Genomic DNA, 25557 nt, shown 5'->3' with positions numbered 1-25557 from the left:
TATTCAGACGACCGTATATCGGCCGCGTATTCACGCCAGCCGATATACGGCGTCCTTCTCTGCAGCGGGAGGAGACTGGAAGAGTCGGGAGCAGAGATCTGAGCTCCCGCCCCCTCTGCAATGAAGGGAGGCGAGACGGGGCGGAGCTTATTCCCAGAGCTTAGCCCCGCCCCTGTCCCGCCTCATCTCATTGCAAATAGTGCAGAGGGGTAGAGAGGGGGTGGAGAAGAGGCAGAGCACTGCTCCCGAGTCTTTTAGCCTCCTCCCCCTGCAGAGAGAGATGCCATATATCAGCTGGCGTGAATACCCAGGAGTCACAAATCCTGTATGATGCAACTGCACACAAAGTTTAGAGGTTGGAAGAAGTTGCAGATGACCGAGTGCCCGAGGCTTCCTACCACTGCCCATCCTAATACTAATTGTACAGTAATATAGAATCAGTTAAGCCCTATTATCAGATTACTGTACGTATATTTTAAATGTGTGTTTGTGACATTTATGTATAACGTTGCTAATTAGACAACTCTGCTTTATGGAAGTGTTAGTTGGTCAATTCCGGGCACATGTGTGAGCACCGTACCATCCAAGATAAAGCCAGGGTGTGACTGTAGTAGTCAGTGGACAAAAATGTGGCCTTCCAATTTTCTGCTTGAGAAGCTGCTTGGTACCCACTCCTTGAGTTATTTTCAAGGGTCTTCCCATCTCGGCTAATGATGGCAGTGATATTGGAATACTCTGTATGAGGCGGCCTGAAGCTATAGAAAGAGCTGAGCAACCGTCTTATGCAGTTTATGTAACTCCTAGAGGTATTAAGTGAAAGCCAGGGAAACTGCATAATATAGGGCGCTGCACTACTTTTACAAATGCAGAGTTATGGAAACAGTGCTGCTCGCTATTCTACAGGTTCTCCGTAGCACCAAAGTGACTCCTATGGGAATTATGTAAACAGTGTACACCGGGGTGGAGTTTGATGTAGATCTGCAGCAGACTTCACCCCTTCTATTTCTAAGGCCTCCTTCCCACGAGCGTGACGGGGTCCGCCGCGTAATATTACGCAGTGAAGCCCGTCACGGCGCCCCCCAGAGCCCCTATACTTACCTGCGGGAGATAGCGTGAAATCGCTTCCCCGCCCACCACCGCCGCGTCACCGCCCGTCACCGCCCACCACCGCCGCGTCACCGAGCGTGTCACGTGACGCGGCCGGCCGTGTCACGTGACGTGGCCGGCCGCGTCATTTGGCGTCAGATGACGCGCGGCGGTGGGCGGGAAAGCGTTTTTTCACGCTATCTCCCGCTGGTTACAGCGGGAGATAGCGTGAACGGACGGCTTCCATTGACTGCAATGGAAGCCGTCAGTGCGTACAGCCCGTCCTCACCCGCAGAAAATAGAGCATGCTGCGGGTGAGGACGGGAGAAATCGCGGTGCGTAATTCCGCGCTGGAATTACGCATCGTGAGCATTGTGCTATTAGGTTCAATAGAACCTAATAGCTGCGGGCAACGCAGCGGATTTTCGCCGCGAATTACGCGGCGGAAATCCGTTCGTGGGAAGGAGGCCTAAGGATGAAATCATCTTCGGATCAGTACCAAAACCCTGTTGAATTTCACATCAGTTTATATGTAAATCCTTTCCCTGAAAAACAATTCAGGGGTGCCGGCAGACCATTGTCTTCAATGGAGCCATCGGCAGCAGCCGCGGCTCCATTGAAGACAATGCACGCATTGTTTATTTTTTTACACTAAAATTCTTGTTTTTCAGGGAAGGTCTTGTAGTTTTTACTAGTACCATTTGGTGTACATACAACATTTTCAGTTGTTTTTTTTATTAAATTTTTTTTCTTGTAGACAAGGTGACAAAAAGGTGTGTGTGTGTATATATATTATATATATGTTCACATTGCAGGATAGATAATGTTATTTTGATAGATCAGACTTTCATGGATGCAGCGATGCCAAGAGTCTCGCTGCAAGGGTTCATAGATTATTGCCGCGAGAAAGCACGTATGCGCAGTCTCAGCAATAGCGCGGCGTAGGGGTCAGCATTCTCTGCTAGGCAGTGAACACTATGTCACTTCTCTCTCCTTTTCACCCACTCTCTTCATGCCGCTTCTCTCCCCCCTCTGTCTCTCTCCATGTAGCTTCTTTCTCTCCTGCCACTTCTCTTTCCCTCCTTCTCCACGTCGCTTCTCTCCGTCTCCATGCCGCTTCTCTCTTCCTCTCTCCATGCCGCTTCACCCTTTCTCTCTCCATGCCGCTTCACCCTTTCTCTCTCCATGCCGCTTCACCCTTTCTCTCTCCATGCCGCTTCACCCTTTCTCTCTCCATGCCGCTTCACCCTTTCTCTCTCCATGCCGCTTCACCCTTTCTCTCTCCATGCCCCTTCTCCCTTTCTCTCTCCATGCCCCTTCTTTCTTTCTCTCTCCATGCCCCTTCTCCCTTTCTCTCTCCATGCCCCTTCTCCCTTTCTCTCTCCATGCCCCTTCTCCCTTTCTCTCTCCATGCCCCTTCTCCCTTCCTCTCTCCATGCCGCTTCTCCCTTCCTCTCTCCATGCCGCTTCTCCCTTCCTCTCTCCATGCCGCTTCTCCCTTCCTCTCTCCATGATCCTTTTTCTTTCCCTCTCCCCCCATGCTGCTTCTGTCTCCCCATGCCTCTTCTCAATGCCGCTTCTCACCGCCCCATACAGCTTCTCTCTTCCTCATGCCTCTTCTCTCTCCAACTTCCCTCCTCTCAATGCCGCTTCTCACCTCCCCCCCCCATACCGCTTCTGTCTTTCCGATGCCTCTTCTCTCCAGGACACTTTGCCGTCTTTCTTTTGCCGACCACGCCGCTCTGCCTCTTAGCCGTCGACAGCTTCCTATCAATGTTGCTAAGCAACGCTTCACTCTCTCTAGCGCGATTGGGTGGGTAATGATGGGGATATGAGCAACTTGCTAATACAATCTTGAGAAGTTCTGTTCCGACCAGGGTGTCTTCAGGCATTTCAGTGACAACTGCACGCGAATACTCACATGCGATTTTACCGCATTGTGTTGTGAATTTCAACGTGGTTGCTGTTTTTTATCACAGCTGCATCAATAACCACAGCAGTCTGGGGAGAAATCTTGGCTGGTTTTCCAGGTGTGGATTTTAACTGCACCTTAAAAGGACTCACCACCCTGTGAGAAGCCCGCCCCTTGTTACCATTAAATAACGGTACATGAGATGAACATGCACAGTGCCATGTACCAGGCTGAGGCCCTTTTACACAGCAGGAACATTCAGCCCTCACAATTATTGGGTCATGTAACAGGGACAATCAGCCAACGAATGAGTGAACAGTAATTTTGCAACTGAGTGTGGCTTTAAAACTGCTGTCTGGTCAGCTGTACAACGCCATGTGTGCACAGACAGATGTACGGCTGAATAACGACAGCTGTATAGGGATTTACAAATGTAGTAACAATCGTTCACCCGCACAGCAGCGATTCTTGACCCATGAGAAAGAAATGTAATTGATTGCTGACCAACATTTTGTCTATTGGTGATTGTTACATTAGGCTGAGAAGTTACTAATGTAAAAGAATCTTTTTTCAATGGAGGCCGCTGATGTATAGGCTGGTCACTAGGCCTTCCATCAGCAGTCATGTCTAGGAAACACCATATGGGAAATACAGAAGTATTGTCCGTTTGATACGCGGGCACATGCAGTGCCATACACAGTCGCTTCGGGCAGAGTGTTTAGGTTTACAAAATGGGTATAATGCTGCAGGAGGACCCTCAACACTATGTATATGTTCGTAAGTATGAGCCCTTAGGAACAAAGCAGTACAATACATAGATTGCAATAGAACGAGGGCAGAGTTGTCAGTCAATGGCAAGGCTGAAGATTTTATTAAGTCTGTATTGTTGTCTGCTTACGTCTTATGCAGCTGATGTTCCAGCCTGAGATCTTCAAGCAGATAGACTGGCATCATGTCTGGGTAAAGAATGAATGGATGTTGCTGGCGAATCCTCGCCCCACCACAGCCTCCAAGTCCCTGAGAGAGGCATTAGAAAGTTCCTGGATGCTGGGAAAATGGTGGAGGAGCTGCAGAGCCTTCACCCGTCCCACGGCGGGAATCCTCTGTACAGTCTGCAGAATGCTGGCTTCAGAAAGATGGCAGCGCTTCTTGCCAATGAAAGGGTTACTGCCTCCTTCTCTGCTTCGCTCTTGTATCTGTGGGGGTCATGTTATTTGTTACAGCCTACTAAATTATTGTCCGATTTGGTTTTTAACCCCTTAATGACCGCCGATACACCTATTGAAGGTCTGTATCGGCGGTCTATGCACGAAGAGTTCACAGGGAGCTGTGCCGTGTGAAAGTAGCCCAAGGGTGTATTCACACATAGCTGATTTGCTGCACAGACTGTTGATAATTTTGGTGCAGATCTGCAGATTTTACCCTCTCATTTGAATTCAAAATTAAGAGGTGAAATCTGCAGCAGATCTGCAACAAAATCCACAACAAATCAGCGATATGTGGATACAGCTTAGAGATGCCTTCACACAGGTATAGGCTACAGAATTTCCTAAGTGTGGCTTCACACGAGCGTGTTTTTTGTGCGTGCATACGCGCTCAGAAAAACACGCTTCTATTAGAACCAATGCATTCTCTATGGTGTGTGCACATGTCTGTGCTTTACAGGCGTGTGCCTGCAAAGATAGGACATGCATGCACCACAGGGAATGCATGCATTGTCTTCAATGAAGCCGTGGCTGTTGCCAGCAGCTCCTTTGAAGACAATGGGCTGACGGCACCCCCGAATTGTTTTTCCGGGAAGGGCCTTACATATAAGCCCTTCTCTGAAAAACAAGAATTTTAGTGTAAAAAAATAAATAATGCACACATTGTCTTCAATGGAGCCGCGGCTGCTGCCGGTGACTCCATTGAAGACAATGGTCTGCCGGCACCCCTGAATTGTTTTTCAGGGAAAGGATTTACATATAAAGCCTTCCCTGAAAAACAAGAATTTTTATGTTTTTAAAAATTTCCCCGTGTCCCCGCAGGGATGAAGAACACATCTGCCGCATGCGGCAGATGTTTCCTTCATTCCCACATAGAAGAATTCCCTATTGCACCCCTGCGGGGAATGAAGAATTCCCTACCACAGCTGTCACACGACAGCTGTGGTAGGGGATTCTTTATTCAAAGCCCTTCCCTGAAAAACAATTGCAGGATGCCGGCAGCTGGATGCCCTACCGCAGTTGCCATGTGTGACAGCTGAGGTAGGGAATTCTTTATTCCCCACAGGGATGAAGAATTCCTTTGCTGCATCTGTCACAGATGTGGCAGGTGCAGCAGGGAATTCTTTTTCCTTGCGGGGATGAGGGAAACATCTGCCACATGCGGCAGATGTGTTCTTTATCCCCGCGGGGACACGGCAGCGGCAAACAGATAAGGTTTTTTTTTGTTTACACTAAAATTCTTGTTTTTCAGGCGGGAGCTTAAATGTAAAGCCTTTTCCTGAAAAACAATTCAGGGATGCCGGCAGACCATTGTCTTCAATGGAGCCACCGGCAGCAGCCGCGGCTCCATTGAAGTCAATGCACGGGCCTGCATTCACATGTTTTTGCACATACATGGGTGCGCCCTTATGCACGAACAAAAACACGCTTGTGTGAAGCCAAACAATTTGCTAATCTTCCATGCGACCGCCACACTCAGGTGTCATGCGATCAGCTGATCGTAGGGCATGCATTCCAGCAGTCCTGCGTTCCACCGCTGCTTATAGATTGTGCGGCACTTTTACAATCCCATTCACAAAAGCTCTGCGAGGGAATATGTGGTGTTAGGGCGCCCTCTAGTAGCCGTGCAGTACCTTTTTTCAGTGTGTATTTGGACATCCACTCAAACACCTTTGGGGGCTCTAATTAAGCCAAAGTAAGTCTGGAGGAATCTGTTGTATGGCTTGAAAAAGAGGGTGCATCGTGATTTCTCCCCTGAAACGTGTTGCATTTGCCATTGTCTGTATCTCTGCATTGTGATTAACATCCTGTGCATATACATTATCCAGTTGATCAGCTTTTTAGACTGTATTCCTGGACTGGGAGGGACTTTTAACCCCCCCCCCCCCCCCCCACACACACACACACACACACAGTGAAGTAGGTTGTTCTTGCTACTTACACCTACTGTCACATCGCCACTGCAGTGCTGTCCCACATTTTGTCTTTTTTACTTGTATCACTTCTCTAAGACTAGTTACTTACCAAATGAAATATAAGCTGAGCCGCTTCACTCCGATTGGTGACAGGGAGTAACGTCATGCCGAGCTCCAGCACCACGAAGTTCTGCACTGGAGAATAGTACTGATCGCTGAGCCGCGTCCTCTCCGCTAGAACGATGCCCCTCAAGTTGCTGGCCTGTTGAATTGTATAAGAGCAATTCCATAATAACTAGTAGAATTGCTGTTTGTGCAATGTCCTTACATGATCCTCATTACAGACACTACATGAGAAAAGAACTCTGATTGGACGAGAGTGTAAATTACTTACCTTCCGGAAGCGGACCAGTCGTCTTTTGAACTCGTTTCCGGATACCAGGTCAGTCTCTGATATGTACAGGATGCAGGCTCGCTGCGGCAGATGGAAGTCTACTAGTCCCAGGCCGTCTTCAAACATCAAATTCACCTTCCCTTGAGAGGAGAGATTTACATTTTCAGTTTGGCTCTGGAAAGAGCCGAGTGACAACTATTGGAGCTCTACGGCGGCCACATTAGTTGTCGGGGTTTTCCAGAATCATACATTTAAAAGAATAGTGGGAAAAAAAAAAACTTTAACAGAAGTGATTAGGACCCCATTGTTGGCACGGTTGTGGGTCTGTGCAAGCAAGATGTTATAAACTCATCCACACCTTTCCCAAGAGAAAAGCTGCTGCAAGCCCTGGGACACCTTCCTTTGAATTCCTTGGTCCAGGCAGGGATATTAATAAGTCTATTCTAGTTGCATTTCTTAAGAATGATGTGTTTAGTAGCAACATACACCTTAAGGCGTTAACATGTTAATCATTCGAGTCATTCTAAATTAAAGGGGTTGTCCCGCGGCAGCAAGTGGGTCTATACACTTCTGTATGGCCATATTAATGCACTTTGTAATGTACATCGTGCATTAAATATGAGCCATACAGAAGTTATCAAAAGTTTTATACTTACCTGCTCCGTTGCTGGCGTCCTCGTCTCCATGGTGCCGACTAATTTTCGGCCTCTAATGGCCAAATTAGCCGCGCTTGCGCAGTCCGGGTCTTCTGCTGTCTTCAATGGGGCCGCTCGTGCAGAATGCCGACTCCGTGTAGCTCCGCCCCGTCACGTGCCGATTCCAGCCAATCAGGAGGCTGGAATTGGCAATGGACCGCACAGAAGAGCTGCGGTCCACGGAGGGAGCAGACCCCGGCGGCCATCTTCAGCAGGTGAGTATGAAGACGCCGGACCGCCGGGATTCAGGTAAGCACTCTCTGGTTTGTTTTTTTAACCCCTGCATCGGGGTTGTCTCGCGCCGAACGGGGGGGGGGGGTTAAAAAAAAAAAAAACCCGTTTCGGCGCGGGACAACCCCTTTAAGTCAATCATGAGTTCCTATGATTCCAGTGGGCATGTGCCTTTGCTGATGCGTCATTTGAATTATATCTGTACCGTGATGATGTTAATAAACCAGAAGCGTACTGATGGTTGGCGAACGTGGTGTCAGACTCAGTGACCATGAATGCATGCATTTAACAATGAATAATTTGGAGCAGGCAGTGAAGTTTAGAGGAAAACCATTGATTTTTCCTATAACAAGTCTATAACAGTAAGCATTTGCGATATTTTCTCAGATGCTTAAAAACCGCAAGAACGCACTTATGATGTGATGAATTTCTTGAGAAAAAAAACCTGCGCCATTCTCACATCCAGAATTGCATTTTTAGAGCTTATTCAGACGGGAATACATCAGTCGGGTTTTCACGCCCAGCCAATATACGTTGCCTCTCTCTGTAAGGGCAGGAGGCAGGACATGAGCTAGTGCACTGAGCTCCCGCCCTCTCGCCACTATTTCCAATGGGAGGGGGCAGGACATAGCTCTGCCCCCAACCCTCCCATTGCAAGCAGTGGCGAGGTGCGGAGAGGGGGTGTGAGCTCAGAGCACTGCTCCCATCCTGTCCCACCTCCTCCCTTTGCAGAGAGGGGCAGCGTATATCGGCCGGGCGTTAAAACCCGACCAATATACGCCCATCGGAGTATGATTTCAGTGCGAGTTTTTTGGAACAGTATCGTATTCATCCGTGTGAATGCACCATTAGGCCGAGAACAAGGCGTGAGATTTGTGCGTCGCACGAACATGAACCCCATTCTTCTAAATTGGGACAAATACCTGAGCGATTTTTTTCCCCCCACATTGCAGTGCGGCATGTCCTATGTTTGGGCGTTTCTTCAAACTGCCTTCTTTCAGTGGGGCCAGAAAAAACATTGCGAGGCACACACGAGGTTTCCCATTCAAAACGCTTGCCGATCGTTATTTCCCTGAAATAATGTGAAGCGTTTTTGACACAAAACCGCCCCGAATTCGAGTTTCACAGCCCACTATCAAGCCCGGCCCAATATCGCTCGTCAATGTGCGTTGTAACCGCGCATGTGAGGCGTTTTTCACGCAAAACCACCTCGCATCACTTCTGAGCAATTCCGACCCTCACGCACGTATTTCACGTCCAATAAAGGATCGCCTGCGTTTCCAATTGATTTCAATGGGAAGCATCACATCGTACGGCATGCGACGTCTTCGTCATTGAAAACAGCGGGCAACACGTTCCGAGCAACGTAAAAAAAACAGGACGCGCAGCGATTCCCCCCCCCCCCCCAGCATCGCTCATGTGAATAACCCTATTAAAAGGAACGGCGTTCATAGTCGCATGAGTTTCACGCCCGTGTGAATGTGACCTTATGAGGACGCTGGGAAGGGCACAAGCTGTGGTGAAAACGACGAATGGACGCCATTATTGTCAGTGGGGTCCGGCATGCCCAGATCTGGCGCTTCAAGGATTTTGGTCACTTGGCTCCAAGGACGAACAATGGAAACTGCAGGTGTGACCGCGCCCTCATTGTCTCTCATACCTTGTAATAACTGCGCCAGTTCGGTTCCTCGCCATTTTTCGCTCACAATTACGTGGCCATATGGAACGGCGGAGGCTCCGGCCCTCACCGGGGTGCTCTGGGTCGTCGCCATGGGATCTGTTACTGTGTAAAGAAACAAAAAGATGTCAACATCTGTCGACTCTTGGCGCACTGCGCCATTTATTAACCCTCTAGCAGCTGGTCCAAGAGTAATATTGGTAATGCCTGTGTGAATCCTCTAACGTACTGTCCACACTGTAGCTTATTCCAGATGTGGTCAGACTACAGAAAGCAAGCGTTACAATAAGGCACAGGCAGCTCGCCTATAGCGCCCCCTCCGCTCACCTCAACACACAGCGGCTCTCGTCAAACGAAAACAAAAAAAGCCCGCCAATATTACAATCTCAAAGCTGATTGGTCAGCAACCTTTCACTCACCCTGAACTAGCCAATCACTGCATCGCTCTACCTGAAAGGGCGGGCCTTCTCTTTCCGCGCCCATTCGTTTACCTGCAAGAAACTTTAGCTCCAGCAGCGACGCGTGGGGTTGCCATGGACACCAGTATCGCGCACGCTGATTGGTCACAATGCAAAGGCTGGCCAATTGGAAGCGTCGGTGATGACGGGTGTCTGAGGAAACGGCCGCTGAGGTAATTCTGGGGCTGTTTGTGTGGAGAAGGTAACGGGGACCGGAGACACCGGGGACGAGGCACCATGTCCTTCTACTTCAGGCGGCGGAGCGACAACCAGTTTGTAAGTATATCTAGATGGTATAATAGACGAGGCCGTGGAGGCATGTTCTCGCTCTCCGTCCTGTCATCACACCGGGGCCTCCTGTAATGTATACTGGGTGCAGTGAGGAGCCTTCCCAGCTATGGTGTGTGTATATATGTATGTGTGTGTATATATATATATATATATATATATATATATATATATATATATATATATATATATATATATTACACACACTGCAGTGCCAGAAGTCATGGGACAGCAGTATATAAGAGACTAGGGAGTGTTGTGATCTTGGAGGGTGCACACCGGGTGGCGCTCATGGCGCTGTGTATTATGGGACGCGGTGAGATCGCGCTGCAGGCGGAGGGACGTTGCATTATGCGGACATTTAGTATTCCCCATCCTCGGTGTCACATGCATCCTAGCAGACATTACCGCCCACCGTGGACAGCGCAGCGGCCGCTCACAGGGGTCAATCATCGTGACGGGTGGCATCCGTGTCAACAGACCAGTGAGGCCGCCTGCGCACGACAGAGCCGGATTGTGCATCAGGAGGAGCCCACAGCATAATCCGACCCAGACGGCGTCCGCGTACCTGTCGCTTCTCTTCATCTGTGCTGCGGGTGGCGAGCCGCTGTCGGACATGCGCAGTACACGTTAGTTTTTCCTAATGGTCTTTTTCCTGTGTTGTCGCTGGGCGATGATGCGGAATCTGCCACCTGTCTGCAATGTTAATAACGGATGGGCCGCGGCTCAGACAGCCTCTATTGATTTCAGTGGACGCGGTCGGCGTGGAATCCGTGCAAAAATAGAGGAGGCTGCGGTTTTTTTTTAATTTATTTTATTTTTTTTCCTCCACTCGTGGAAACCGCAATTGGTATCCGCTCGTGTGCAGGAGGAATCGATTTCCCGTAGCGTGCTATGGACGGTATTTGCTGCAGATCTGGGTGCGGACTCTGCATGGTGCTCCCTCACGTTCTCCTGATTTGAGCCCAACTTATTGGATGTGGTGGAGAGATGGGTCCATTCACATCCGAGATCCTGCACCTACATATACCAGAGCTGTGGGGGCATCCAGACGTCTTCCATTTATTTGTGGAATCAATGCCATTTTAGGTTGCTGCACTTGACAGGCTAGAGGGGTCCTACATAATATTAGTACCTGTCCCATGACTTTTGGCATGTCTGTGTGTCTCACTATTCTGCTGGTGGAGTCACTGTATACATACATTACTTATCCTGTACTGATCCTGAGTTACATCCTGTATTATACTCCAGAGCTGCACTCACTATTCTGCTGGTGGAGTCACTGTGTACATACATTACTTATCCTGTACTGATCCTGAGTTACATCCTGTATTATACTCCAGAGCTGCACTCACTATTCTGCTGATGGAGTCACTGTGTACATGCATTACTTATCCTGTACTGATGCTGAGTTACATCCTGTATTATACCGTAGAGCTGCACTCACTATTCTGCTGGTGGAGTCACTGTGTACATACATTACTTATCCTGTACTGATCCTGAGTTACATCCTGTATTATACCGTAGAGCTGCACTCACTATTCTGCTGGTGGGGTCACTGTGTACATACATTACTTATCCTGCACTGATCCTGAGTTACATCCTGTATTATACTCCAGAGCTGCACTCACTATTCCGCTGGTGGAGTCACTGTGTACATACATTACTTATCCTGTACTGACCCTGAGTTACATCCCGTATTATACTCCAGAGCTGCACTCACTATTCTGCTGGTGGAGTCACTGTGTACATACATTACTTATCCTGTACTGATCCTGAGTTACATCCTGTATTATACTCCAGAGCTGCACTCACTATTCTGCTGGTGGAGGCACTGTGTACATACATTACTTATCCTGTACTGATCCTGAGTTACATCCTGTATCAGACACCAGAGCTGCACTCACTATTCTGCTGGTGGAGTCACTGTGTACATACATTACTTATCCTGTACTGATCCTGAGTTACATCCTGTATTATACTCCAGAGCTGCACTCACTATTCTGCTGGTGGAGTCACTGTGTACATACATTACTTATCCTGTACTGATCCTGAGTTACATCCTGTATTATACTCCAGAGCTGCACTCACTATTCTGCTGATGGAGTCACTGTGTACATGCATTACTTATCCTGTACTGATGCTGAGTTACATCCTGTATTATACCGTAGAGCTGCACTCACTATTCTGCTGGTGGAGTCACTGTGTACATACATTACTTATCCTGTACTGATCCTGAGTTACATCCTGTATTATACCGTAGAGCTGCACTCACTATTCTGCTGGTGGGGTCACTGTGTACATACATTACTTATCCTGCACTGATCCTGAGTTACATCCTGTATTATACTCCAGAGCTGCACTCACTATTCCGCTGGTGGAGTCACTGTGTACATACATTACTTATCCTGTACTGACCCTGAGTTACATCCTGTATTATACTCCAGAGCTGCACTCACTATTCTGCTGGTGGAGGCACTGTGTACATACATTACTTATCCTGTACTGATCCTGAGTTACATCCTGTATCAGACACCAGAGCTGCACTCACTATTCTGCTGGTGGAGTCACTGTGTACATACATTACTTATCCTGTACTGATCCTGAGTTACATCCTGTATTATACTCCAGAGCTGCACTCACTATTCTGCTGGTGGAGTCACTGTGTACATACATTACTTATCCTGTACTGATCCTGAGTTACATCCTGTATTATACTCCAGAGCTGCACTCACTATTCTGCTGATGGAGTCACTGTGTACATGCATTACTTATCCTGTACTGATGCTGAGTTACATCCTGTATTATACCGTAGAGCTGCACTCACTATTCTGCTGGTGGAGTCACTGTGTACATACATTACTTATCCTGTACTGATCCTGAGTTACATCCTGTATTATACCGTAGAGCTGCACTCACTATTCTGCTGGTGGGGTCACTGTGTACATACATTACTTATCCTGCACTGATCCTGAGTTACATCCTGTATTATACTCCAGAGCTGCACTCACTATTCCGCTGGTGGAGTCACTGTGTACATACATTACTTATCCTGTACTGACCCTGAGTTACATCCCGTATTATACTCCAGAGCTGCACTCACTATTCTGCTGGTGGAGTCACTGTGTACATACATTACTTATCCTGTACTGATCCTGAGTTACATCCTGTATTATACTCCAGAGCTGCACTCACTATTCTGCTGGTGGAGGCACTGTGTACATACATTACTTATCCTGTACTGATCCTGAGTTACATCCTGTATTATACTCCAGAGCTGCACTCACTATTCTGCTGGTGGAGTCACTGTGTACATACATTACTTATCCTGTACTGATCCTGAGTTACATCCTGTATTATACTCCAGAGCTGCACTCACTATTCTGCTGATGGAGTCACTGTGTACATGCATTACTTATCCTGTACTGATGCTGAGTTACATCCTGTGTTATACCGTAGAGCTGCACTCACTATTCTGCTGGTGGAGTCACTGTGTACATACATTACTTATCCTGTACTGATCCTGAGTTACATCCTGTATTATACCGTAGAGCTGCACTCACTATTCTTCTGGTGGGGTCACTGTGTACATACATTACTTATCCTGCACTGATCCTGAGTTACATCCTGTATTATACTCCAGAGCTGCACTCACTATTCCGCTGGTGGAGTCACTGTGTACATACATTACTTATCCTGTACTGACCCTGAGTTACATCCCGTATTATACTCCAGAGCTGCACTCACTATTCTGCTGGTGGAGTCACTGTGTACATACATTACTTATCCTGTACTGATCCTGAGTTACATCCTGTATTATACTCCAGAGCTGCACTCACTATTCTGCTGGTGGAGGCACTGTGTACATACATTACTTATCCTGTACTGATCCTGAGTTACATCCTGTATCAGACACCAGAGCTGCACTCACTATTCTGCTGGTGGAGTCACTGTGTACATACATTACTTATCCTGTACTGATCCTGAGTTACATCCTGTATTATACTCCAGAGCTGCACTCACTATTCTGCTGGTGGAGTCACTGTGTACATACATTACTTATCCTGTACTGATCCTGAGTTACATCTTGTATTATACCCCAGAGCTGCACTCACTATTCTGCTGGTGGAGTCACTGTATACATACATTACTTATCCAGTACTGCTCATGAGTTACATCCAGTACTAGGACTTATGCCCACGGCCGTGACAGACTCCACCAGCGGAATGTCGCAGTGGAGTCCGTCACGGCGCCCCCCCCCCCCCCAAGGACACCATAGTCACCTCCCGGATCTGCTGTGCATGTCCCGCCTGATGCGCATGCGCAGTACAGCGCATGATGTGGACGTGTATTCACGTGATACTTCCGCTGCTCTGACAGCGGAAGTTTAGCATGACGGCTGGCTTCCATTGACTACAATGGAAGCCGGCCGCGCGTATTCCTACGGCAAATAGGACATGCCGCGGGTAATTTCACGCTTCGGAATTCCGTGGTGGAATTTCGCAGCCTGAACATTGAGCTTTTAGGTCCAATAGAACCTAATAGCAGCGGTGTAATGCTGCAGATTTGCAAGCACATGTGTGAGAGTGGCCTAATCGTGGTGGCCACCTTGGCCGCCTGAAAACGGGACTTGGAACTAGTAGAACAGAGGGAAAGCTGAAAAGATCACATACATACAATATTACCTTCTTTGGTCCCAGGACAGAATTTTGCTTCAAAACTGAAGGGTTGTTTAAATTTTGGGGGTTTGATAGGGGGAGGGGATGGACTCTAAAAACCCTTCTTATTTATTTATAGTATATAAGAAAAAAAAAATCCTGCGCTCGGGGAGACCTTCAAGGAACCTTGTGCAATTTGTGGTTAGCTATCTTCTATGGTGAAGAGAGACAGCCCAAAAAGATGGCACATAAAGATGTTTATTATGGACAACAGGAAGGGGCAAGGCGTTTCGAAGCACGAGGGCTCCTCTATCAAGCACAATAATCCTGACTAGTAGTGGGCTGCTTGCTCTCCTTTGGATGTCCCTGCAGTGGGACAGGGTTTCCCCTAAACCACAGATTTATGGTCGGATTTAGCCACACCACCACGTGTCTCATAACGTAGCCCACTTGTGCGGCCTCCTTCGAGGCGCTGTCCACACTTTGCTTGCTTTGTTATTATTTAGTTTTTAATATTTTACTCGAAAAAACTGCTTGGCCTTCTAATTCTACACAACTGGTAATTATATATGAGCACCTCTACTTCCCGACGAGTCACATGCTTCTCTGTTGTTCCATCTCCCTTATTTGCATATTACCCAGAGGAGCATAAATGGCCTTATAAGTCTCCTCACACCTTCTAGGTGCTCTCCCTAAGGAAAAAAGATACATTCTTGACCCACATCACAGGCCTCTCGCTAGCCAAACCAGAAACCTACTGCACACTGATGAGGGGCAAACACTGTGAAACAGCTGTCTGTGCATGGATTCTGCCTTGGTTTTCAATTCCTATTCATTGTTAAATGGCTTGTTTAAAGAGTGTAAGATTGACGTGCAGGGAAGCTGCCTTCCAATAGGTGGCGCTGCAGAAGTATTGTTCCATCTCCCCTATCTCCTTGGCCTGATGTGACCCATAATAACAGAGAGCCTGCGCACACATGGGTGATATGTTAGGAGCCGTCCACACATGTTGTGATGTTTGGCTCCCGGTATGAACCTTCCTCAAACATTTGGATTGCAGTAGCCACTTAGGATACGTGTGAGATAGCTGAGCCATGACCCTAGTTGCTGTAGATTGGGCAGTCAAGCAGGCTGGGGTACATAATGCAATGCTCCATAATAATTCTCATACATGGATTCTCTTGCAATCAAGGCATTTGAGAAAGGTCTGTGCTCAGACCCAAATGTCACAATGGTTGTGGACCGCTCATAATAAATCAGCTTTGTGTATATTTACAAGTATGGAGTTCTGTTATTCTCTGTCCTACCGAAGCCCAACAAAGTGCCGTGTTCTATGCGATATATATCTGATATGTCGTGTGACATCATGCTGTTCGCCATGTATCCTGGCATGTCACATGGCTCATTCCATCCTAAAATAAACTGTACAAGATAGATTATGATCTTCATATACTTTTGCATTACTATATTTTGTGAATAAACCTGCTGATAAGGAAATTCTCTCTCTAGACTTAACTTGATTTTGCTATTTTTTTGCATAGAAACACATAGCCCACGGCCTCATTCCTGCTGCAACCGTAGCTCCCCGATCTGCTGTCCCTCGCACCCCTCCCCCACGTAGCCCCAACCCTTCTCCGGAGAGACCCAGGTAGGTTTCTTTTAGTATTTCCGTTTAAAGGGGTTGTTGCACTTCTAAAATTGATGCCCTATACTTAGAATAGGTCATCAATATGTGATCAATGGGTGTCTGCCGTCCAGGATTCCTGCCACTGGGGCTGGTGATATAATGCACAGAGTTGCTTGAAGTAGACAGCTCCGTACGTTGCACACTGGCCTGGCATGGTACTGCAGGCTGAGTCTCATTAATGTGGATGGGAATCGGCCTGCAGTGCCAGGCCAGGCCAGTGTGCAGAGTCCCATTGCTGTGGATGGGAGTTGGTCTGCAGTACTACTCCAGGCAACTGTGCAATGTACGCAGCTGCCTGCTTCCATTACAAAGCAGCTAGTTACATTAGATCATCATTGGCCATCAGCAGAGGTCCCGAGTGTCTGACCCCTGCCGATCAGATATTGATGAATTATGCTAAAGATAGATCATCGTTCTTAGAAGTGGGACAACCCCTTTAATACTTAAAAACTTGCTGGTATGTATAGCTGTTTCTTAAAGTGGTCATCTAACTCGTAATTTAACTTGCTCAAGGTGGTGGAAAAACATGAAAGTAATACCCCACCACTCTGCCTTCGCTCCCCTTCCAGTGGTGCTCAGTCCTCCCTGCTCTTTTCCTTCCTGCTGCAGCAATGACATTCTGACAACGGGATATATGAAGATGGCAACTAATCACCAGTGGAAGTCAGCTGCTGAGTAGTCGCATGTCCCTGATGTCAGTGATGTCATCAGTGCAGCAGGGAATATAGAGTAGTGGAGTATCCCGGGAGCAGCGTCTGATTGGATGAGGTGAGCAAAACCTTATTTTATGTCCTTCCACCAACCTGAACAAGTTGCAAAACATTTGGGGGAACTGGATGACCCGTTTAATTTATGTGTCTGGATGTTACGGCATTGTCAAGCTGGTGGGCGGCTGCTTCCATGATCATTTTATTATTGTCTACTCATACAAATGTGAAATGGCTAATTTAAGGGTAAATGTATATTGTTTGGGAAGCGATATCCCAGCCGGGGTGCGGCTTAATCTTTATTATTTTTTATTTTATTAAAGAGAACAAGTCAGCTGGGCGGTGCTGTATGTAGTTTTCATCTGTCACATGCACGATTTTGGTATATTTTAGACCACTTTACAAGAACAGTTGTTCTCAGTTGAATTAGGCTGGATTCACATGGGCGAGTGCAAGAAACTCGGACCTTTGCGTATAAATACGAACCATTGTGCGCTTTTCGTTCACTTTTCATTTATCGTTCCGTTTCAGCCAGCATACAAATTATGGTTGGCTCACTAATTCCTTGTTACGTTTAAACCCTCCCCGCTCAGTGTTTTACATAGAATGTGAAGCAGTGAGTGAGAAGTGAACGATATTCAATGATGAACTACTTGTGTAAACATTCTGCACGAGCGTGAACAACTGCGAATGACTTATTGGTGACGTCACTCACTCGTTCAAACGACAATCGTCTCTTCTAAAAGGGGCATTAGTGAGATGACTGCTGCAAGGCTTTCTCTACAAATCAGGAAATTACAAACTATTATAAGGGTACAAGAAATCGTACACCCGAGGAAACAATGTCAGTTTGCTCGTTCAACCCCTTAAGGACACGGGCCCTTTAAAAAAAATAAATTTGTTTGTTTTTTTTTAAACACAAAAATAAAGTGTTTGTTTATTTTTTTTTCAACAAGATCATTCAGTTGTTGAGTTCTCTATACCGGTGAATGAGAACGACTGAATGAACGCAGTTTAAACCAAATGATTAGCGATCAAGCCAAAAATGACTTGTATGCTTGCATAAAATGAACGATAAGCGAACAAATTATCGTTCATCATTCAATCGTTCAAATTAGAACAATCTGGTGTTTTGCTTGGTTGTTTGTTATTTTTTTTGTTTTTTTTTTAAACCTCAATTATTCTGTGTAAAAGCACTTCTGTGGTCAGTGCAGGTTTTCTGATGACCCCTTCCTGTTAAAGCAACAGTTCACTCCTGGACAAACAAAGATGGCCGCATCAGCTTCTCTAACTACCTGATGTACATTGTGTATTAGTATGCATCACTTGTTTGAGACACTGCATCTACTTTGTTTGACCAGTGCTGCCCCCATGAGCAGGGTTGGCCAGTGCCGTGTGTGCATAAGGTAGTTGGAGAAATGGCACAGTAATATTTGTTTTCAAGGACTGGAGAGCTGCTTTAAAATACAGAATTCCATTGTTAGTCAAGAGCGAGAGTAGCTAAGAAATAAGTGACAGTCAGTGAATTTGTATGGATTTAAAGTGACATTTAAGGGGAACCTGTCACCAACAAGTTATTGTACATATGGTTTAGGTGATGTGGAGTTTGGGGAGCCTCTCTTCATACTTAACTTGTACCCCGCTCCTGTGGTGTTCCCCGGTGAAGTTGGCGCTTGCACACAGCACACCTGACTCTTTTCAGAAGACTGTTCCTGCGCATTCCCATAGAGATCGCATAGAGATGAGTGGGAATACGCTCACATTTCCTTCTGAAAAGTCACACATGCTGTATACATGCTGACTTCACTGGGATACACCGCACTAAGGTAAGTATGAAAAGAGGTTCCCCGAACTCCACATCACCCAAACTATAAGCACTATAACTTGGTTTATGGTGATTAGAGTTGGTGACAGGTTCTCTTTTAATGATTAAACTGATTGCAGCATTTCATGTGTTTTATATATTTTGTTTACATGTAAATTAGAGCATTGTAAATCTATTTCCTTGTTTGTTTGCTCTCTAGATCTGCTCTCGCTGCCGCCATTTTGATGACTTCTCTAACTGGCCGGACAGTTGCGCTACCACAACCACGCCAGAAATCCTATTCTGAGAATGACAGCTTTTACATGGAAGAAATGGAGGAGATTGAGCCCTATGCTACAGCCAGAGATCTAGGAGTAGAGTAGGTTTTTGTAGCCTTTTTGTGTTACTGCTTAATAGTCGTGTGCATAAAGGGGTTTTCCCATTAACAATATTTATCCACAGTCCACAGGATATTCCAAGACTGATACACCCGAGTACCCAATGTGTATGGAGCTGCCATGCACATGCTCAACCACGGCGTCATTCACATCTATCTAACAGATGCAGAACATTGCACTTGTCAACCTCCCTTCGTCCTATAGAAGTCAATGAAGTGATGGTCACACATGCCCACCACTGCTCCGTTCACAAGGGGCATTTGAAGTGCACAGATCTCAGGACTCCTTAGGTTGTAGAGGTTGGATCCCCAGCAGTCAGACATGTATTCTCTATCCTGTGGATGGAGGTTACATGTGTTTAGTGGAAAAACCCCTTTAAGCAAGAGTTTTATGGTTTTCATATGGGAAGAACAAGGGGAAATGATTTGGGAATTATATCTAAAGGCTCATTTACACAGAGTACTGATCGCTCAAAAGACAGTTTGAGTGACCGCTTTGAGCGATCATCTTTGCATAACTCTAAGTCGCTAACTAAATACTTAAGAGTTATGCAGGCAGAACGGCATACTGCCATGATAGCTCGAAGAGCAATGTAGCTGTTTTGTTTATGCAAACAGCTGCATTGTTCTTGGCGCTTTCAGCTGGTGTCCTGCTGAGAACTGCCAGTGGGATACCAGCTGAAAGAATGCTATCGGCACCACCTGCTGAGATATCAGTGTGCGGCACTGATGAGGCTCATCGCTAATTTCTAACTGGTTAGAAATAAGCAATGAACCAACAGTGCACGATAACCGCGCGTTTAGACGCAACGATTATCGCTCAAAAGACGGCTTTTGAGCGATAAACGCGTCTAAATGGTCCTTAAGGCTGCAGCTGTGTTGTCAACTTTTGTTCCACAGTGGCATATAAACAATGCACATAGTCACGGCAGGCAGTTTTACTCTGGAACGACAGATGCAGTTTTTTTTTTAGCCAAAGCCAGGCTTGGGAAATCTATTGGAAGGGCTTCTACTCCCTACTGGATCCACTTCTGTCTTTGACTCCAAAAAATGGCACAAAAAACTGTGTGATTAAAGCCTTACGGGTTTTCCTTTCATGATTTAGCGTCTTGAAGAGGATCTGTGTTACTTCCTTGGATTTTGCCACTGATTTGTATGTAGATTAGCCCTGTCAATGGGCAAAATCCACTTGCAGAAAATTGGAGACTATTTAATGCAGATCTGCGTGGAGCAGGGAAATGTCACTTCTGCATGCAGAAACGCATCTGAGATTTCGCACATAGATTTTGCCCATTGATGAGGCTAAATCTGCCCTAGATTAGCCACGGATTTCTGCCATGGTTTTAGAGGGGAAATCAATATCAGATTCACTGCATGAACACATCCTTGGAGTATGGGTCATATTTGCTATATTGGCTGCACATTTCCTATGGGTTTTGGTGCAGGTTTACTATGGATTTCACTCTTTGCATAGCAAAGGGTGAAATTCGCACCCGAATCCTTAGCAAACAAGTGACGTACTACAGAAATTAAAATCCGCAGAGCATTCTGTGTGGAATTTTTCCCACACTGTGTGGGCAATATTAACGTCTTGTCCACATGGCACGTACAATAAATAATGCAGATTTTCCATGCAGAAACTTTGCAGCATTTTGCCCTGTGTGAACATACCCTTATAGTATTGTTAGAGATGGCACTCTTCTTCCTTTCTGTTATCCAACATACCTTGCTTTCCTAGTATTTCTAAAGGCATTCGTTGACCTTCCCTATTAATTTTAGACTTTATTCACACAAGCGTATATACGTGCCTATGTTGCCGCGTTTTCACGCCCAGCCGATAAACGCGACCATCTGAGACATTGGTTTCTAATGCATTTGTTTACATGGGCAAATTTACAGCAGGTAAAAACGTTGCACCATTTAAAATGGAACGTACGCGACCCCAATACACGCTGGTTACTATACGGTGGGTAAAACAATAGTTCTGGTTCTATCTGTTGAACGATATACGCCGGCGGCTCTTATAGACTCCTATGGGAGCTGTAAAAAAAGGCAGGGGGAGGCAGTTTAGCAATGTCCAACACTGTGAAAAGCTTACAGGTGCCTCTGTTTAGGCTTTTGAAGTCATTTCGAGGGTTTTACGGGCGGCGACATATTTTTTTCGCTTAAACGTCACGCCCGGTCGTGTAAATAGACGGGAAAACTCTTATTATCTCTTGCCGGGGGGCGGAGCCAGCGACCGACCTGAACAGTCGCACTTGAGAGGAGCTCCCCAGGGGAACTATAAAATCCTTCAAAATCCTGGCCTTAACATGTCACCAAGAGCTGCAAACTAGCCAACTGGACCTCTAGAACCTTGCGGAGGTGACCAAACCACGGCTAAAAGAAAATAAATCCTCCTGACGCCGTCGGAGCAGAAGCAACGCCACGCCAACGCCCTGCTGCCTTCCCGCTCATCCTCGGAGCAGGTGGCCCCTGCCTCGCTGCCCCACCTTACCGGTGTGCCGGACCGGGACCCGGGTGGACCGACCCCCCCCCCCCCCCCCCCGCTCTGGACGCGGCTGACACAGCACAAGACCCCTTGGAAGGTCCGCCGCTCAGTGGACCCAACGCCGACACCCCTCTGATCCCGAGCCCCTCTCGGCGGCTGCGGCGTGCTGCACCCTGCCGTGGACTGTCCGCGGGGCGCCCCGGAGGGCCCGCGACTCACCGAACCCCGCGCTGATACCCTCCCGACTTCGGACCCCCTTCAGCCGGCGCAGCGCACTATATCCTGCTGCGGACGATCGGCGGGACGGCCCGGAAGAACTGCTGCTTACCTGACCTCGCGCCGACACTCCTCCGACTCCGGACCTCCTTCGGCCGCTGCAGCACATCACACCCGGTTGCGGATTGTCCGCGAGGTGCCCGGAAGACCCGCCGCTCGCCGGACCCTGCGCTGGTACTCCTCCGACTCCGGACCCCCGGCAGCTACTGCGGCGCACCACATCCGGCCGCGGGCTATTGGCGGAGCGGCCCGGACCCGGCTCCGGGGAGGTGAGCGGCTCACCCTCCTGCTCCTGCGCCCCACCGAGATCAGAGGACATCTGACAGCCGCGCGGCCCTGTGCCGGGACCCGAGTGCGGTGTAACCTCCACCTACACCATTCTGTGGAGAGGAACGACCCACCCTCGCCCGAACTCCCGGATTGGCCTGTTCCCCAGGGACGCTCTACTACTACTGGGCCGCGGGAACCCTATATTCTGTGGCGGGAAAACCGCTAAAAGACCCACCGAGTGGAAGACAGCTCCTGAGAGGTGGGAGATCTATCGCAGCACCCCCGGAGGAAAACACCCACGGTGCAGCCCTGCTGAAGGCCACGAGCCACCCAACGGGTCCAACAATAGCCTTGCGACCTGAAACTATTTGCTGCCACTGGACCGCGACAACCCACATCGCATTGGACTCCGAGGCTGAGAGATCACGATCCCATACCCGGCCCTGCGGAGCCGGCAACAAACCATGAGTTTCCCTCTTGAAGGGCGACGGGGGGTAACACCCCAGCCCGACAGAACTGGCTCTGAGGACACCCCTATACCCTAGAGAAGCATCCTCTTTATTACTTAACGCAATTACATAGTGACCCTCTGGGGGGAAGGAGACGTTATTCTGCATTAAATCTAACCAGAACACAACTAGCCGGACCGGAAAAACACTAAGGCCCATCTGGGACATTAATCTTTCCTGGACCCTTGAATTACATTATATATGCTGAAAGCCCGAAACTCAAAAACCTTAGTCGACGGAGCGGCTAGCTAGAGACATCACTACTAACTAACTTTCTCGCCAAGGCCAGATCAAGCCCTAGCTAGATCCCCTTTAGCTATCTAATCTATTGGACTCCCGCTATCTGGAAATTGTGGCTACTAAATCTCTAGAACTCTGCAGACCCACACGTCTAAACGTCTAAAGTAGACATTCTACACTATCTCAATCGCTAACCTATTCCCTCCATAAGCAACGCTACCCGACATCGCCCGTGCTGCATAACTAGAGGGGGACACAGAAACAGTCGTCCACCGACCTCTCTAAATTAACGCGCATATCTGATATTCTTCACCATGAGCACACGCGCTAAAAGCGGCTCTGCAGCTGAAAAATTAAAGGAATTCTCCCGCACTGAAATCCCCGACCACTCTCCGCGAACAATAAGACCTACTCAAGCGAGAGAATTCGAAGACGGCACAAGACAAGCCCCGGAACCAACTTTGCAGCAACTTCTGGAGGCTATTAATACCTGTAAATCCTCCCTTACTAACAAAATAGAAGAAGTCAAGTCAGACGTCACTTTGCTAAGACAGGATCTACAAAACATACGGGGCAGAATGCGAGAGATGGAAGACCGCATCTCTAATGCAGAGGACTCTCTCCGTCCGCTCCCCGCGGCGGTGAAGAAAGTCGAAAGACTAACTGAATTCTGCCAGTCTAAGCTAGATGACCTAGAGAACCGCTCGCGTCGCAATAATTTACGCATAATAGGTCTCCCCGAAAAGACAGAAGGCTCCCAACCGGAAGTATTCGCTGAAACCTGGCTGAAATCCCTACTAGGAGACGACACCTTCTCGACTCACTTCACAGTAGAAAGAGCGCATCGCGTCCCCGCAAAACCCCCGCAACTGGGTGCTCCCCCGCGCCTATTCCTGGCAAGAATCCTAAATTGTAGGGACCGAGATGCTGCTCTACGCCAAGCCAGACTGAGAGGGCCACTCAAACACAATAACGCAACCATCTCCATATTCCCAGACTTTTCTGCGGACCTACAAAAACAAAGGGCCACCTTTACGGAAGTCAAGAGGAAATTCAAGGACAGGAACATCCCCTACTCAATGGCGTACCCAGCTCGGCTACGCATCGCGACACAAGGGAAAGTGACCTTTCTACATTCTGCCACCGAGGCACTGGAGTGGCTCGACATGCACCCTGAACCGCCAAAAATGCCTAGCCCTAACACACAGGCGGCAAAACCCTGAACCCAGCTGTGATTAATAGAATTTGAGGTCCCCCTGACCCACGGAGGGCAAAAAATAGAAAGCCATGAAGCAAGACAAATTTCTCTGTCTCTCTCTGCTCCGATGCCATCGTTACAACATATGTAAAACCCAGTTGGCAAAAGATTTGACCCTCTGTAGGCCAAAGGGATATCCCCTAACGACAACATCTGCTACTTTCGAGATAGACTGTAGCTAACTTCTCTTTTGTTCTTTTTCTGTTGTTTGATATCTACGCTGAAATTTAAGCAAGATGTCAATGGTTGATAGTTTAAATTGAATTTTATTATTTTTCTTGACAAGTCTGTGTTGATCCGATTTTTTTTTTTTTTTTTTTCTTTTCCCCCAGTATATGCAAAGCCCCTCTCTTTATCCTCACTTTACGAGTGCAGATAACCCGTTTAAAGCCCCATACCCACGCGGATACCAATGTCTCTGACATATCTCAGTTGGAACGTGCGAGGCCTAGGCACTGCTCTCAAACGAAGGGCAGTGTTTTCCTACATTAAGCAAATTAATCCCCACATCGTCTGCTTGCAGGAAACACACCTCACCATAGATAAAGCTGACACCCTCAAAAAACCATGGGTTCAGTGGATGGTCCACTCCTTCCACACCTCCTTCTCCAGGGGTGTTTCACTACTTGTCCACAGAACAGAGATGGAATCCCATCAATATCCGTAAAGACCCTGAAGGCAGATCCATATTCATATATGCTGAAATAGACTTATTATCTCTTGCCGTCATTGTGGAAAATCGTCCATTCATGCAAATTTACGGAGTGGACATGAGAACACATACACTCATGTGAAGGAGCCGTAGCAGTAGAAAGCATTCATTAGCTGTTAAATGAATGCTAATTTGACTGACAGCGATTTCCCTTCACCTCCCCTTTATTGTATTAGTACATATGAGAGTGGGAAAATCCACTGCCACAGCCCTCTGGTTCAAATGGAACATGTTCAATCCTTCCTTTCCCTGATATCTCCCATCAGTTACCAGTACACAGAGGTCTTTTTTGAAAACTATGGGCTCGACTGACTTTGATTCCATGTATATGGTCAGTGTTTTTCATATTTGGGACAAATGTATAAGAGTAGGGTTAGTTCTAAATGCGTGTCCTTGCCTTGTCTGGTATTAGGCAGATCGTGCAAATTCGGTCATAGCCATCTAATGTTATTCATATCTTCTAAAGCGATGGCGTGTTGCTAGGATATGTCATCAGTTTGTGATCAATTGGGGATGAATCTCTGAGACCCCCACCTTCATTCTCAGGGTTGGTTAGGTCCCAGAGGTCAGACTTCACTGCTCATAAAGTGATGTCCTATCCTAGTGATTTGCCATTGCTGTATCTTGGTCATTCCTATCATACATCTGGATTGAGTTTGGATTTAAAGGGTCTTTCTGGCTGTAA

The 25557-nt window shown here is 47.4% G+C and overlaps 2 protein-coding genes across 3 annotated transcripts in view; one reads left to right on the top strand and one right to left on the bottom strand.

Moving 5' to 3' along the window:
• Window positions 1-3846: 3846 nt before the first annotated feature.
• FAAP24 (FA core complex associated protein 24) lies at window positions 3847-9475 on the bottom strand. 2 transcript variants are annotated; one of them, XM_066582251.1, is made up of 5 exons: window positions 9445-9475; window positions 9100-9222; window positions 6514-6653; window positions 6229-6381; window positions 3847-4194 (listed from the first exon to the last, which is right to left on the bottom strand). In XM_066582251.1, exons 2-5 carry the CDS (start codon window positions 9209-9211, stop codon window positions 3949-3951), a joined length of 651 nt encoding a protein of 216 aa, XP_066438348.1. In that variant the 5' UTR covers window positions 9212-9222; window positions 9445-9475; the 3' UTR covers window positions 3847-3948. The 2 variants fall into 2 exon arrangements, with proteins under 2 accessions (XP_066438348.1, XP_066438349.1); XM_066582252.1 differs by lacking the exon at window positions 9445-9475 and adding an exon at window positions 9347-9417.
• A 216-nt stretch (window positions 9476-9691) lies between these two features.
• Window positions 9692-25557, top strand: part of CEP89 (centrosomal protein 89) — a 126119-nt gene continuing 110253 nt past the window's right edge. Inside the window, exons 1-3 of the mRNA XM_066583931.1 lie at window positions 9692-9851; window positions 16063-16169; window positions 18940-19098. Coding sequence (XP_066440028.1) covers window positions 9813-9851; window positions 16063-16169; window positions 18940-19098 — 305 coding nt within the window. The 5' untranslated portion in view covers window positions 9692-9812. The remainder of the gene's footprint in view (window positions 9852-16062; window positions 16170-18939; window positions 19099-25557) is intronic.

Source organism: Eleutherodactylus coqui, chromosome 11, assembly GCF_035609145.1.
Source record: "Eleutherodactylus coqui strain aEleCoq1 chromosome 11, aEleCoq1.hap1, whole genome shotgun sequence".
Taxonomy (NCBI): Eukaryota; Metazoa; Chordata; class Amphibia; order Anura; family Eleutherodactylidae; genus Eleutherodactylus; species Eleutherodactylus coqui.
Note: the sequence above shows the minus strand (reverse complement) of the source record. Positions and strands in the feature narration are given on the sequence as shown.

Bases quoted from the DNA above. Each gene is read 5' to 3' on its own strand.
- FAAP24 (XM_066582251.1), bottom strand. From the start codon at position 9,211: ATGGCGACGACCCAGAGCACCCCGGTGAGGGCCGGAGCCTCCGCCGTT. The intron at 6,654-9,099 runs GTATGAGAGACA...TCTCCTCTCAAG, and splicing joins ACTGGCGCAGTTATTACAAG to GGAAGGTGAATTTGATGTTT. The intron at 4,195-6,228 runs GTAAGTAACTAG...TGACCCCCACAG, and splicing joins CTCAGCTTATATTTCATTTG to ATACAAGAGCGAAGCAGAGA.